At 42.9% G+C, this 12261-nt stretch overlaps 1 protein-coding gene across 1 annotated transcript in view; it reads right to left on the bottom strand.

The window, feature by feature from the left end:
• MRAP2 (melanocortin 2 receptor accessory protein 2) overlaps positions 1–11226 on the bottom strand; it is a 29030-nt gene extending 17804 nt beyond the window's left edge. The window contains exons 1-2 of the mRNA XM_040983061.1: positions 11099–11226; positions 1398–1497 (exon numbers count right to left, since the gene is read on the bottom strand). Of these exons, the coding sequence (XP_040838995.1) occupies positions 1398–1497; positions 11099–11225 (227 nt within the window). The 5' untranslated portion in view covers position 11226. The remainder of the gene's footprint in view (positions 1–1397; positions 1498–11098) is intronic.
• Between the last annotated feature and the right edge of the window lie 1035 nt (positions 11227–12261).

The following is a 12261-nucleotide window of genomic DNA, read 5'->3' as shown; positions in this document are numbered from 1 at the left end:
CAAAGACAGGTGCAGATGTTTAGGAGAACAGAGAGGGAAAAGGGGAAGTCCATGTTTTCTTACTGGCTGCTGCAGAGACTCTTAATGAGACTCCATATGCTTCCACACAATTACACTTTATTTTTTTTTCCAGTGCCTGGTACCTGGAGATAAATGAGTGGTAAGTGGAAGAACTGCTGCTATCTCTGCTCAGACATTGTTTATGTTCACATGCGGCCAGAAGAATGAGCGACAGACACCAGGCACTATGTGATGAAACACAGTACCGCAGCTGCCAGGCTGGGAGAAGCAAATGAGATACAAGCTGCAAGCATGTTAGGATTTGTGAGAAATTTCTTCCACGTACTTGCCCAAATTGCCCAGCACCTCTCCCTTGTTCAGCTCTGGCCTTTGATGGAGCAAAAGTAGAAATGAGATGCAGGGAGAAGAGTGAGGTGTTGATATTCTGTTTTCTAAAACTGCTTCCCTGAGAGGTTGCGTCAATGGCCTTAACTGTGTCCCTCACCCCAAGTTCAAAGCTTCTCTCAGCTATGCTAGCTACCCTATCTTGATCCCTGATTGCAGTGGTAACCACTCCTCGGTGTTGCCAGCCTGGGGCCCTGTACCATGGTATATGGTGGCCCTTCTCCCTGCCCACACTCATGAATAGTCTCTTCATCAATAGCTCTTTAATTACTGATTTGAGTCAGCTCTGTTGTCTGCTGGGAATGGATAATATGGTCAATACACGTTAGCTCCCCCTCCCATTTTTGAGTAGTATAAAAACTATCCTCTAGGATATTTCTTCTTATAAACTAACTGAACAAATATTTTCTAATGTTACCTAATGTTCCTTAAGCAAATTTCACAAACCTGTATAATGTTTTCCTACTTGGACCCAAATTAAAAAACTAGTTTATCATGTTTGCTGAATTGTTTAATCTATAGTGTTTTCCTGTTTGTCCAAGCTTCAAGGAAACTCAGTGATTATGTCAGTAATTATTTCATTGAGAATTAGGTAATAATTAATTCTCCAGTACTTAAAACATGTCTTAAAACCAGTTTTCATCTTAATTTTTCCATTGTCTTCATCATTATTTTTTAATTTGACTAGACATATAAGTCCAGTCAGAGAAAAAATATCCTAGTTAATAAATATTCCAATATAAAAATCAAATCTGAATCAGGATAAAGACTACAAGAAAAAAGAAGCAAAAGTTCACAAGGTTCTATTTGAAAATAAGCCTCAGAAATGAGAGAAGGCAAGCCAGGAGGAATAGGCAAATCCACCATACACATCCCTGAGTCCACCTTGCAAGCTCAAAACCAGCCTCCTCTCTGCACCCACTGATGGCAACCACAGTATCTGTTTCTTCCCTAGCGGCTTCGAAGGACATTTGAGAATGACCTAGACTTACTCTTGGTGTGGAGCTCCTGTCTTGGTCAGCAAGGTCAGCACAAAAAACATAAAGATCACGAAGACTGCAAGACCAACCCAGAATCCAATCACAATGGAATCTGCAAGACAGTTAATCCTGAGATTAGTATTCCACAGCACTAGTTTAAAAGCTGAACATTCAAGCAATCTGAGTTGGCTGGAGAGGATTTGGTTTATGAAATATGAGAAGTCAACAGTCGGGTTCCTATTTGTCTGGAGACTGGGAAAATGCAGGAAATTAGAGGGAGAAAGAGTTACATGGTCCCTGGCTCATACAACACAAAATAACTTGGGTATTAGTGACCCTTCATTTCAAATATCTCAGCCATAGGTCACCTTTCAGATTTTACCTCACTCTCCTGAGTTGGAACAGACTGTGTTTGCAGAGACTGCTCTAAGGAGTTTGGAAACTATTCCAATCCCAACCAATTCAATTTTGCATTTTGTTTCTGCACTGGAATAATTCAAGTCCCCAGAAATTCTTTTTTGAAATTTAAACAATTTTCAAATCAATTTATTATCTTATTATTATTTTATGATACAGTTTCAAAGGCTCTGGATTTTCCATTCCCCTCCCCACATAGTGATTTATTCTCTAGTATTACAATGGGTAGTCCTTTATGAATAGTTGTAAGTTCATTATTCCACTACATGACATTGCATGGACAATGTCAGAGAGTTCAGCAACCTACTGTCAAGATGTATCTACCAGACCATCTTTGGTCTGGATGCAGAGAGACATACTACACTATGAAGTCCCCGGTAATTTTTGCAAAGAACACACAAGAGGGGCCCGGTGTGATGGCACAATGACTAAATCCTTTTTTTTTTTTAAAGATTTATTTATTTTTATTACAAAGTCAGATATACAGAGAGGAGGAGAGACAGAGAGGAAGATCTTCCGTCTGATCATTCACTCCCCAAGTGACCTTGACAGCCAGTGCTATGCCGACCCCAAGCCGGGAACCAGGAACCTCTTCCAGGTTTCCCACGCTGGTGCAGGATCCCAAAGCTTTGGGCCATCCTCAACTGCTTTCCCAGGCCACAAGCAGGGAGCTGGATGAGAGGTGGAGCTGCCGGGATTAGAACGGCACCCATATGGGATCTCAGCGTGTTCAGGCGAGGACTTTAGCTACTAGGCTACAGCGCCAGGCCCACAATGACTAAATCCTTACCTCACAAGTGCAGGGATCCCACTGGGACACCGGTTTATGCCCTGGCTGCTCCACTTCCTGTCCAGCTCTCAGTGGCTAGGAAAATGTGATTCCCTAAATGTTTGAAGCCCTGCATCCATATGGGAAATCTGGGGAAAGCTCCTGACTTAGGCTGGGCTTGGCTCCAGCTGCTGTGGCCATTTGGGGAGTGAAGCAGCAGATGGAAGATCTGTTTCTTTTCCTGTCTGTAACCTAATAAAAACATCTTTAGGAAAAACACACTCACACACATACAAGAACCCTCAGAGTGTTCCCCCAGTCAACCTTTCCCTGGGCTGTTTCCCTGGGCTGCAACTCTGATGGTGCTGCTCTTTCATGAAACAATCACCAACGGACACGGCCCAGAGTTCCTTCAGCGGACTGAAAGCTTCCCCCAAAGGAACCCTTTACTCAACGCCTGTCACCTGAGAAGCAGCAGCCACCTAGGTGCTCCATTCAAGTGACTGCCTTCTTTTCCTATCAGTCTTTCAAGCCCTGAGCCACAGCTTCCTCACATCCACAGCTTTACAGGGGCCCTTACCTCCACCTTGCCGAATGGCTTTCCTCATCTTAGCGCCAATGCATGGCTGTCCATTCTCCAAAGTCCATCCTGGACTTCACCTCTCTCCCCACACCTGCACTAACTTACCTAACGCATGTGATCTCCCTCCGTGCTCCTCTGTGCTTCTATACACATGCCATTTTTTCCTCATGCAACAGTTATTACAGGGCAGAGCCCAGAGTTATTAGTGATTTGGCTCATTACTTTATAATCTACAGTAGCATGAAAGTGAGACTCAAAAAAACCCACACATTGAGCAGTGATCCTTTCCTGATCTAGAAAAATATAGTTGGGGGATTCTTTGCAGGAGCAGTCACCTGTAACTCACAGTCAGCCTCATGATCGGGAGTGTGATTATTCAATGCTCCCTTTGATGTTCTGTAGGTTAGATGTATTAAATAAATTTTTAAAAAAAATTATTGGAAAGTCAGATTTCCAGAGAGAAGGTTAGACAGAGAGAAAGAGCTTCCATCTGCTGGTTCACCGCACAACTGGCTACGATGGCCAGAGCTGAGCTGATCCGAAGCCAGGAACCAGGAGCTTCTTCCAGGTCTCCCATGTAGGCATAGGGTTCTAGGCCTTGTGCCATCCTCAACTTCTTTCCCAAGCCAAAAGCAGGGAGCTGGATGGAAAGTGGGGCAGCTGGGACATATACCTGAACCCATATAGGATCCTGGTGTTTGCAAGACAAGGATTTTGCCATTATGCTACTGCACTGGGCCCTAAATCATTTTTTTAAAAGATGTATTTATTTTTATTGGAAAGTCAGATATATAGAGAGCAGGAGAGACAGAGAGGAAGATCTTCCGTCCGATCATTCACTCCCCATGTGGCTGCAACGGCTGAAGCTGAGCCAATCCAAAGCCAGGAGCTTCTTCCAGGTCTCCCATGCGGGTGCAGGGTTCCAAGGTTTTGGGCCATCCTCGACTGCTTTTCCAGGCCACAAACAGAAAGCTGGATGGGAAGCAGGCCTGCCAGGATTAGAACTGGCACCCATATGGGATCCCAGGGCATGCAAGGCGAAGACTTTAACCACTATATTATCGCACTGGGCCCCCTAAATCATTTTTAACTTACAGAATTTCAACATACAATGGGTTTGGAGGATGTAACTCCATCATCAAGGAACACATGCTTGTTTTCTTTGACAAGATTAGACCACGTTGTTTGTAGATCCTGGGATACCCACCTGAAGAGCCTCAAGTCTAGGGACAATGGAGTTGAATTTTTCTGCATTTTCTGCTGTATACTGTGAAGCTCTTCTTTATAGGAAACAGTGAGGATGATTAGCAATTTTAAAAAGGAGCTTATATATTAAATGCAAAGCATTATTCAAACCTAATTATGTATATCTAGCACTTTTCAAAAGTAAAAAATTCAGATTTGCAATGTACTCTGCATAAGTATTTTTATCCCACATATAACATCGCCTAGAGGACAACAATGTGTATTTAGCACATAGGACACAAAACCAATGTATCTTTTCTACATCTTAACCATAAATGACAAAGAAGCCAAAACTATAGACTTTGCCTTTTAATATTGTTAAAATGAGGCAAAAAAAAAAAAAAAGACATATGAACAAGTACCAAAAGTTATTCAAGAGCAACCAAGACTGGAAAGTGAAATCTCAATGATCTGGGCGTGGCCTGTGAAGAAACATCGTGTAGTTAAATAACAGGTCTGCACATTATACCTTATCTACTGTCTGCATGAAAAAAGCAAATCCTGAAATTTTACACCAATGTTATATGTAAGTCATTGATTCAGCACTTAATAGAATCATGGTGACTGGTATTTCTCAAATCTCTCTGCTAGGAAGTGGTTATGAGCTCATCTTTCACATTTGCAAAACTGGGCATGATCCCATCTGTTCCCTTCCCTAACCAACAGGTGGGTAGAAGCCAAAGAGGGAGGGCCTTTAAACTGTCCTGGATCACCCCCTCCTCTCCCAGTGAGATGATCAAAAAAGCAACAATAACAAGGGACCTACGAGGCTCAGGGTCCTTCCATCTATGTCATTGTGGGGATGGGGGCAGAGGACAGAGGACAGGGGTGGCTAGAATTTGAAAACCTTCGTGATCCACTAACACTATAAGCATCTCCTGATAATATGACATTCATTTTTCCCATGACAGTATATTTTTAGTAGTGCTGTGTCTGCTTCCTGAAATTATTTCCAGTAACTTCCCCTAACCACACCTTCTGTCATGTGCTCTTAATAAAACCTTGCACCTACCTAAACCTGACCTTTTTAAATATTTTTTTAAACAAGATTTATTTATTTTTATTGGAAAGTCAGATATACAAAAAGGAGGAGAGACAGAGGGGAAGATCTTCTGTCCAACGGTTCACTCTCCAGGCGGCTGCAACCGCTGGAGCTGAGGCAATCTGAAGCCAGGAGCCAGGAATTCTTCCAGGTCTCCCACATGGGCGCAGGATCACAAGGCTTTAGTTCATCCTCAACTGCTTTCCCAGGCCACAAGCAGGGAGCTGGATGGGAAGCGAGGCCACCAGGATTAGAACCGGTGATCATATAGGATGCTGGGCGTGCGAGGCGAGGACTTTAACCACTACGCTATCGCACCGGGCCCCCTAAACCTGATCTTGACTGAAGAGAACAAAAGAAGAGAAGTGAGAGCTGTGGATCCTTTGTTCTATGCATGCAAGTCATCCTCAAGGAATGGACCACAGCAATAGCCCATCTCACTCTCCCTCCTCTCCACCACCTCAGCATATATTGTAACATTCCAGGTACTACCGTATGAAGAAGAAGTTGGACTGCCATTTGAAAGAAAGGGTTCAGAACCCCGGAGCCAGCACTGTCCTCACCAATCCCTGAGATCTAATCTTAAGGTCACTTTTGCTGATGACCTCCAGTTAAGGAGTCTACAGTGGCAACCCCACTACTACTCTCAATGACACATATTTCTCCAAGCCTTTGTGAGCTTTAATTTTTCTCATCCTGATGGTTTAACTTCTTGCTGACTCATGGTGCACATATCTGTCATCCTCTGCCAAGCACAGAGCATGAAGCCTACCTGCCACTGTGTTCCTCGGACCTTGGTGCGGGGCCCTGCTACTGACTCATAGGCTTTTGTTTCCCTGAAGACACCCCATGTCATTCAGCTGAATCTTTCAAAAGTTATTAATTTCTCTTATCTTCTTTCAGGCAAAACTCTTGAGAGATTTATCTGTAGGTTGTGACTGTTAAATTTCATAAGCCTGAGATGATTAGAAATATATTCATTGAATTATTCCCTCTGCCAAGTAAGTCTCATCTTTGCTCACTTTATGATCCTTGTCATGAATCCCATGTGACATTAATATCTCTGCTTTGAAAAAACAGTATGTATGTAGTTAAAAATGACATTAAAAATAGTTTTTAACAAGCCTTCCACCCTTACCACTCCACTACAACTGTTTGTAAAATTAGTGCCACCTGCTCCTACATTGTAACTCTAGAGGTTGTACCCAGTGGTCTTCTTCTGTCTTGAGATGCAGCAGCCTTTAACACAGCCCAGTGTCTCCTCTATCAACATCCAGGAAACCACAGCTGCCCCGTTTGCCTCTCCCATGCCTGTCCATCCTCTCAGCCTCCCTATCTCGACTTTTAAACATGGGTGCACCCAAGGCTCAGTACACTTCAGCTTTCTATCTACATTCACTCGTCCTGTACCCTGGCCTTCCTCAACACCTCTCCCCAACCATGCCCTCTTAGGTGTCTGATGAGTATGTCAACTGAACGTGTCCAACACAGGGTATGTTGGAGTTGCTCTCTGAAACCTACTCTTCTTCATCTAACAGGAATCCTAACCTACCATTTCCTCAGGTTACAGATCTACAAACCATCCTTGGTGCTTCTCTTTCTCATATACCTCTGTGCCAACTCATTGACCAATCTTGTCAGACCCATCTTTCAAAAATATCCAGAACTTGTGTTCATCTCACCATGCTGCTGCCCTCTCCCTGATCCTAGCTACCATCGTCGGCTGCCTAGACCTGCAATAGTTTCTGCACTGGCCTCTGCATCTAATCTCATCCTTTCATCCCCCAGCTGTAAAGTCATCCCATGGAACCTCAGATGCCACCTCTCTGCTCGAACCTCTCAAAAAACTTCTCACAGGTCCGGCGCCGTGGCCTGATGGCTAAAGTTCTTGCCTTGAACATGCCCCGAGATCCCATATGGGCACCAGTTCTAATCCCGGCAGCTCCACCTCCCATTCAGCTCCCTGCTTGTGGCCTGGGAAAGCAGTTGAGGATGGCCCAAAGCTTTGGGATCCTGCACCAGTGTTGGAAACCTGGAAGAGGTTCCTGGTTCCTGGCTTTGGATTGGCACAGCACTGGTTGTCACGGTCACTTGGGGAGTGAATGATCGGACGGAAGATCTTCCTCTCTGTCTCTCCTCCTCTCTGTATATCTAACTTTGTAGTAAAAATAAATAAATCTTTAAAAAAAAAAACTTCTCAGAGTAAGAACCAAAATTCTTAACATGACGTAAAAAACCTTTCAAAGCTCAGACCTATACAACCTCTTTCATATGGTCTCCTCCTGCTCTGCCCCTTTCCTCCTAACATCATGCGTGCCTGCTTAGCATCCCTTGCAGGTTCAAGGTCACTCTTACCATAGAAGTTTTTCTGGAATGTTCTTCCCTCAGAAGTACTATAGTTTAATATCTAATTTCTTTTTTCTAGACCCCTCCTCTTCAGCAGGTGTTCCTGGTGACTGTCCCTCTTCTTTCCCCCCATTTCCCACTCTTTTCTGACATTTTTAAGCCATCATTTAACATAGTATTTTAGTAAGTCTCTCCCATGAGGATGTAAGTTCTGTAGAAGACATGGTTTTTATTTTGTCCGTTGAATTCACTGTTATATTCTAGTGCTCATGGCAATGTTCTTCATTAAAGATGTTCAAGAAACAAAAGGAGCCTTCAAGAAGTTCATGGAAATGTGCACAGACAAATGAATGAAATTTCATTCTCCTTGTGCAAATATTTGTCAGATATAAGTCCACTTCTGATGTATCATAGTTTTTAATACCAGATAGATAACTGGTGGCAAAAGAAGAATTCACAATGACATTCGAGGTTGTTTATTAGACAAAAGAAACTTGGAAGGGAGAAATAATTTCAAAACTTATTTAACTCATTTATATTTTGCTTAAAGGCAGATAGAGAAAGGATGAGATCACTGCCAAATGCTGGTTCACTCCCCAGATGCCCCCACAACAGCAAAGGATGGACCAGGCTAATGCCAGTAGCACTGGAACTCAATCTGGGCTTTTCATTTGAGTGAAATACTTATGCCATCACCAGCAGCCTCACAGGACGCCTGTTCATAGGAGGTTACAATCAGAAACAGTTAAGACTAAAACTCAGTTTAACATACGATGCAGGTATCCCAAGCAGTGTCCTAAATACTGGGTCAAATGCTCATGCAGAGAGAAGGGGATATTAATTTCAGTTGACAGAGGAAATTGGTCTAAGGATGTAGCCACTACTGCCCACTATGATCCGTTACAAGTAAAGCAAGTGAAGATAACTGTTAGGGTCTTTGTTATCCTCATTAAACACTTCCCTTGAAATGTCTTACTTCTATTCTTCGAAATCTGAACATAACTGGATTTACATTTTTCTTTAAAAAAAGCAATCATACTTAAAGGTCAAAATCACAGCCACCTTTCAATGGACAAGATTGTTCCAATGTACACATGAAAATGGTTACATAATGTTTCCATTTTCCTGTACATCTGGGGTTAGTTTTCTGTTCTTTCAGCCTGTCCATCTATCCATCTATTGTCAAATACCTAAAACTAAAGGCCTCCACCTCATTTAGGTCTGTTAGATCAGAACACGGTGTGTTCACTAGGACATTTTTACTTTTTCATGTGAATGTTAAAACAAAAGCAATGCCTACTAATGATATAGTACATAAAATAATGTGTATCATCTCTTCCTACATTTTGACTTTTTCGCAGCTGTAATTATTGCTAGCACACAGCAGACTGAAAACAGATTTTCCTCACAAGCATTTATCTGAAGTCCCTGCTTAGAATGTTTATTGGAGTGCCAGTGTTGAACTCAGGTTCTGTTCTCCAATCCAGTTTTCTGCAAATGTGCACCCGAAGAGGCAGCAGGTAATGGCTCAAGTGCTTGAATCCCTGTAATGTACATGGAGACCTGAACTGAGTTCCAGGAGCTTGGCCCAGTTCCAGTGCTTGTGGCATTTGTGTGTTTGTATATATGTGTGTCTTTTCCAGTGTCTCTTTGCCTTTAAAATAAAAACAATTTTTTAAAAGCTTCAAAAAAATAGGTGCTTAAGCATACGACATAGGGGGATAAGCCACCATCTGCAACACCAGCTTTCTATATGGGTGCCAGTTTGTGTCCCAGCTGCTCCAATCTCCATCCGGCTTACTGCTCTTGGCATGAGAAAAGTAGCAGAAGATAGCCCAAATGTTTGGGCCCTGCCACCCACATGAAGGTCCCAGGTGAAGCTCCTGGGTTCATCCTAGCCTAATCCTGGTTATATGGGTATTTGGGAAGTGAACCAGTGGAGGAGAGATCTCTTTCCCACTCTCTGACTTTCAAGTAAGTAAATAAATCTTTTTAAAAAAACTTGAACAGATTTCCCTCAATTGTCTTCAGAAATGCTCCCACCAAAATTAAAGCAGCAGCCTTGCCTTCTATTGTCCCTACACTGAGGGAAAAAGAGAGGAGTGAATGGGCACACTGCTAAGGCTGAGATAAAGCCCACTTTACAGAGACACATGTGAAAATTGACCTGGTCGTTTTGAATTCCATCATAATTCATCACCAGCCAGTGCCCTTACCTAAAGTTTATCCCAGAAAGACATCAGCTTAAAGAGTATAGGGAAGTAAACAGGGGAGAATTCACACCCCACCTGCAAGGCCTTCCATCAGATCATCAATGACAGTACATCCCAAGGAACTCATGTGCATTTTCCCCCATAAAACACTGAGCAGCTGTCAACAAAGAAGTGAGCAGAAGCACATAATTATTGCTGTTTATTTTAGGCAGAAAGGGAATGTGGTTCCGTTCATAATTTTTGCTTAAGGAACAAAAATAGAAAATCCTGCTTGAAGGGAACAGTGGGTAGGTGCAAAAAATTGTGAATACCAAGGAAGATCAGAGTGGGAATCAAGCAGAAGAACAAAAGCCTTGCATTTGTTCCATCTGCATCTCACACTCCAAGCTCCCACATTTCCTAACACAACACATGATTTTATGATTTTTTTAAGACCCCTCATATTATGGGGTAATCAAGACAGGATCAGGGTAGATGAGAGTTCCTGTCTCTGATAGCAGCTCTACTTAATGAAGATGCTCCATCTTGGCCACTCAGCCTTCAGTTATGACCAGGGCTGAAAAGTAACCTCACTCAGAAATGCATTTCCTAGTTCTGCAATGGAACACTAACCACTTTCAACAAAAGACACCATTCATACCTTTACCAATGCTAGGAATGACTGCAGGCTAGTCTCATTTGACATTAGGAAAACACACACTGCTTGCCACAGCTCTGGAAAATGAATGAGGTTGAAAAAATACTGTTGACTGTGTGCCACAAAACAGTTCTTCAAATAGTTCCAGATCCTATTTGTGTACATATTTTTCATAGTTCAGACATTCACAGTTTGGTGGAGCAGGAATGGTTAATATTTTGAAAAACTTCTGTGTTTGATGGTTATTCACAGCCCCCCCACTAAAAGAATCTTTTTAATACTTCATTAATCAGAATCATCAAGGGCCCCACATAATATAATCCTGGGAAATCTTCCTTTGTGTGGAGATGGTGTATTGTGGGGTTTTAGAGTAAAGAAAAGAGTTCCATAAGAATACATAATATTCAGAAGTAAATCACTTGGTAAATCATGTTTACAATGAAGAATTATCTAGAACTTACATTTATGAGCCTTCAGTCCTTCAAAGGAAACCGGTCCAATCTCATAATACTCATACTCCCAGGTGTAATCAGAATTAGATGAAGATTGCTGGGAGGTCCTGTTAGAAATTAACCGCTGCGCAGACATCTCCACCTTGCACAAATGGAGAAAAGCAAATGTAAAACCTGTTAATTCAGCCACCCCTGCACAGTTACCCGAATGACTCTTGACCCCATTCAATCCTGGGTAAAAAGGCCTCAGAGAGGTCCTATTGTTAAACTAGGGTGGGGCTCTCGTTGGCTCCCATTGGCTCCCATGTGGCCACAATTACATTTTATCTCTCTGCTAGACCAGAATATTTTTTAAAAAGATTTATTTATTTTTATTGCAAAGTCAGGTATATAGAGAGCAGGAGAGACAGAGAGGAAGATCTTCCATCTGATGATTCATTCCCCAAGTGACCACAATGGCAGGTGCTGCACCAATCCAAAGCCAGGAGACAGGAACTTCCTCCAGGTGTCCCATGTGGGAGCAGGATCCCAAGGTTTTAGGCTGTCCTCAACTGCTTTCCCAGGACACAAGCAGAGAGCTGGATGGGGAATGGAGGCTGCAGGAATTAGAACCGATGCCCATATGGGATCCTGGCACATTCAAGGTGAGGACTTTAGCCACTATGCCACCTTGCCGAGCCCCAGAATATTTTTGATATAAAACACCATATCTGTTTTTGCGTGTGAACTTAACCCGATGCCTAGCATAACCAATGTTCAATAACTGATGATCAGAAAAGGGAAGGAAGGAGAGTGTGTCAGAATCTCTGACTTTGACAACTTCAGCTTCACCACCTGTATTTGCATATGTATATGATTCTAATTGTTGCAGAGAATTAAAAAAATATTCTGCTATTATTTTTTTTAAATAAAGCTTTACTTATTTATTTTCACCAGCTTAAAAGGCACTATGGGGCCCGGCACCGTGGTGCAAGTGGTTAAGGTCCTCACCTTGCACGCCCAGGATCCCATATGGGCGCCAGTTCTAATCCCAGCGGCCCTGCTTCCCTTCCAGCTCCCTGCCTGTGGCCCGGGAAGGCAGTCGAGGATGGCCCAAAGCTTTGGGACCCTGCACCCACGTGGGAGACCCGGAAGAGGCTCCTGGCTTCGGATTGGCCGTTGCGTTCACTTGG

Source organism: Ochotona curzoniae, unplaced genomic scaffold, assembly GCF_017591425.1.
Source record: "Ochotona curzoniae isolate NIBS_2020 unplaced genomic scaffold, NIBS_Ocur_1.0 contig_3819, whole genome shotgun sequence".
In the NCBI taxonomy this organism is placed as follows: Eukaryota; Metazoa; Chordata; class Mammalia; order Lagomorpha; family Ochotonidae; genus Ochotona; species Ochotona curzoniae.
Note: the sequence above shows the minus strand (reverse complement) of the source record. Positions and strands in the feature narration are given on the sequence as shown.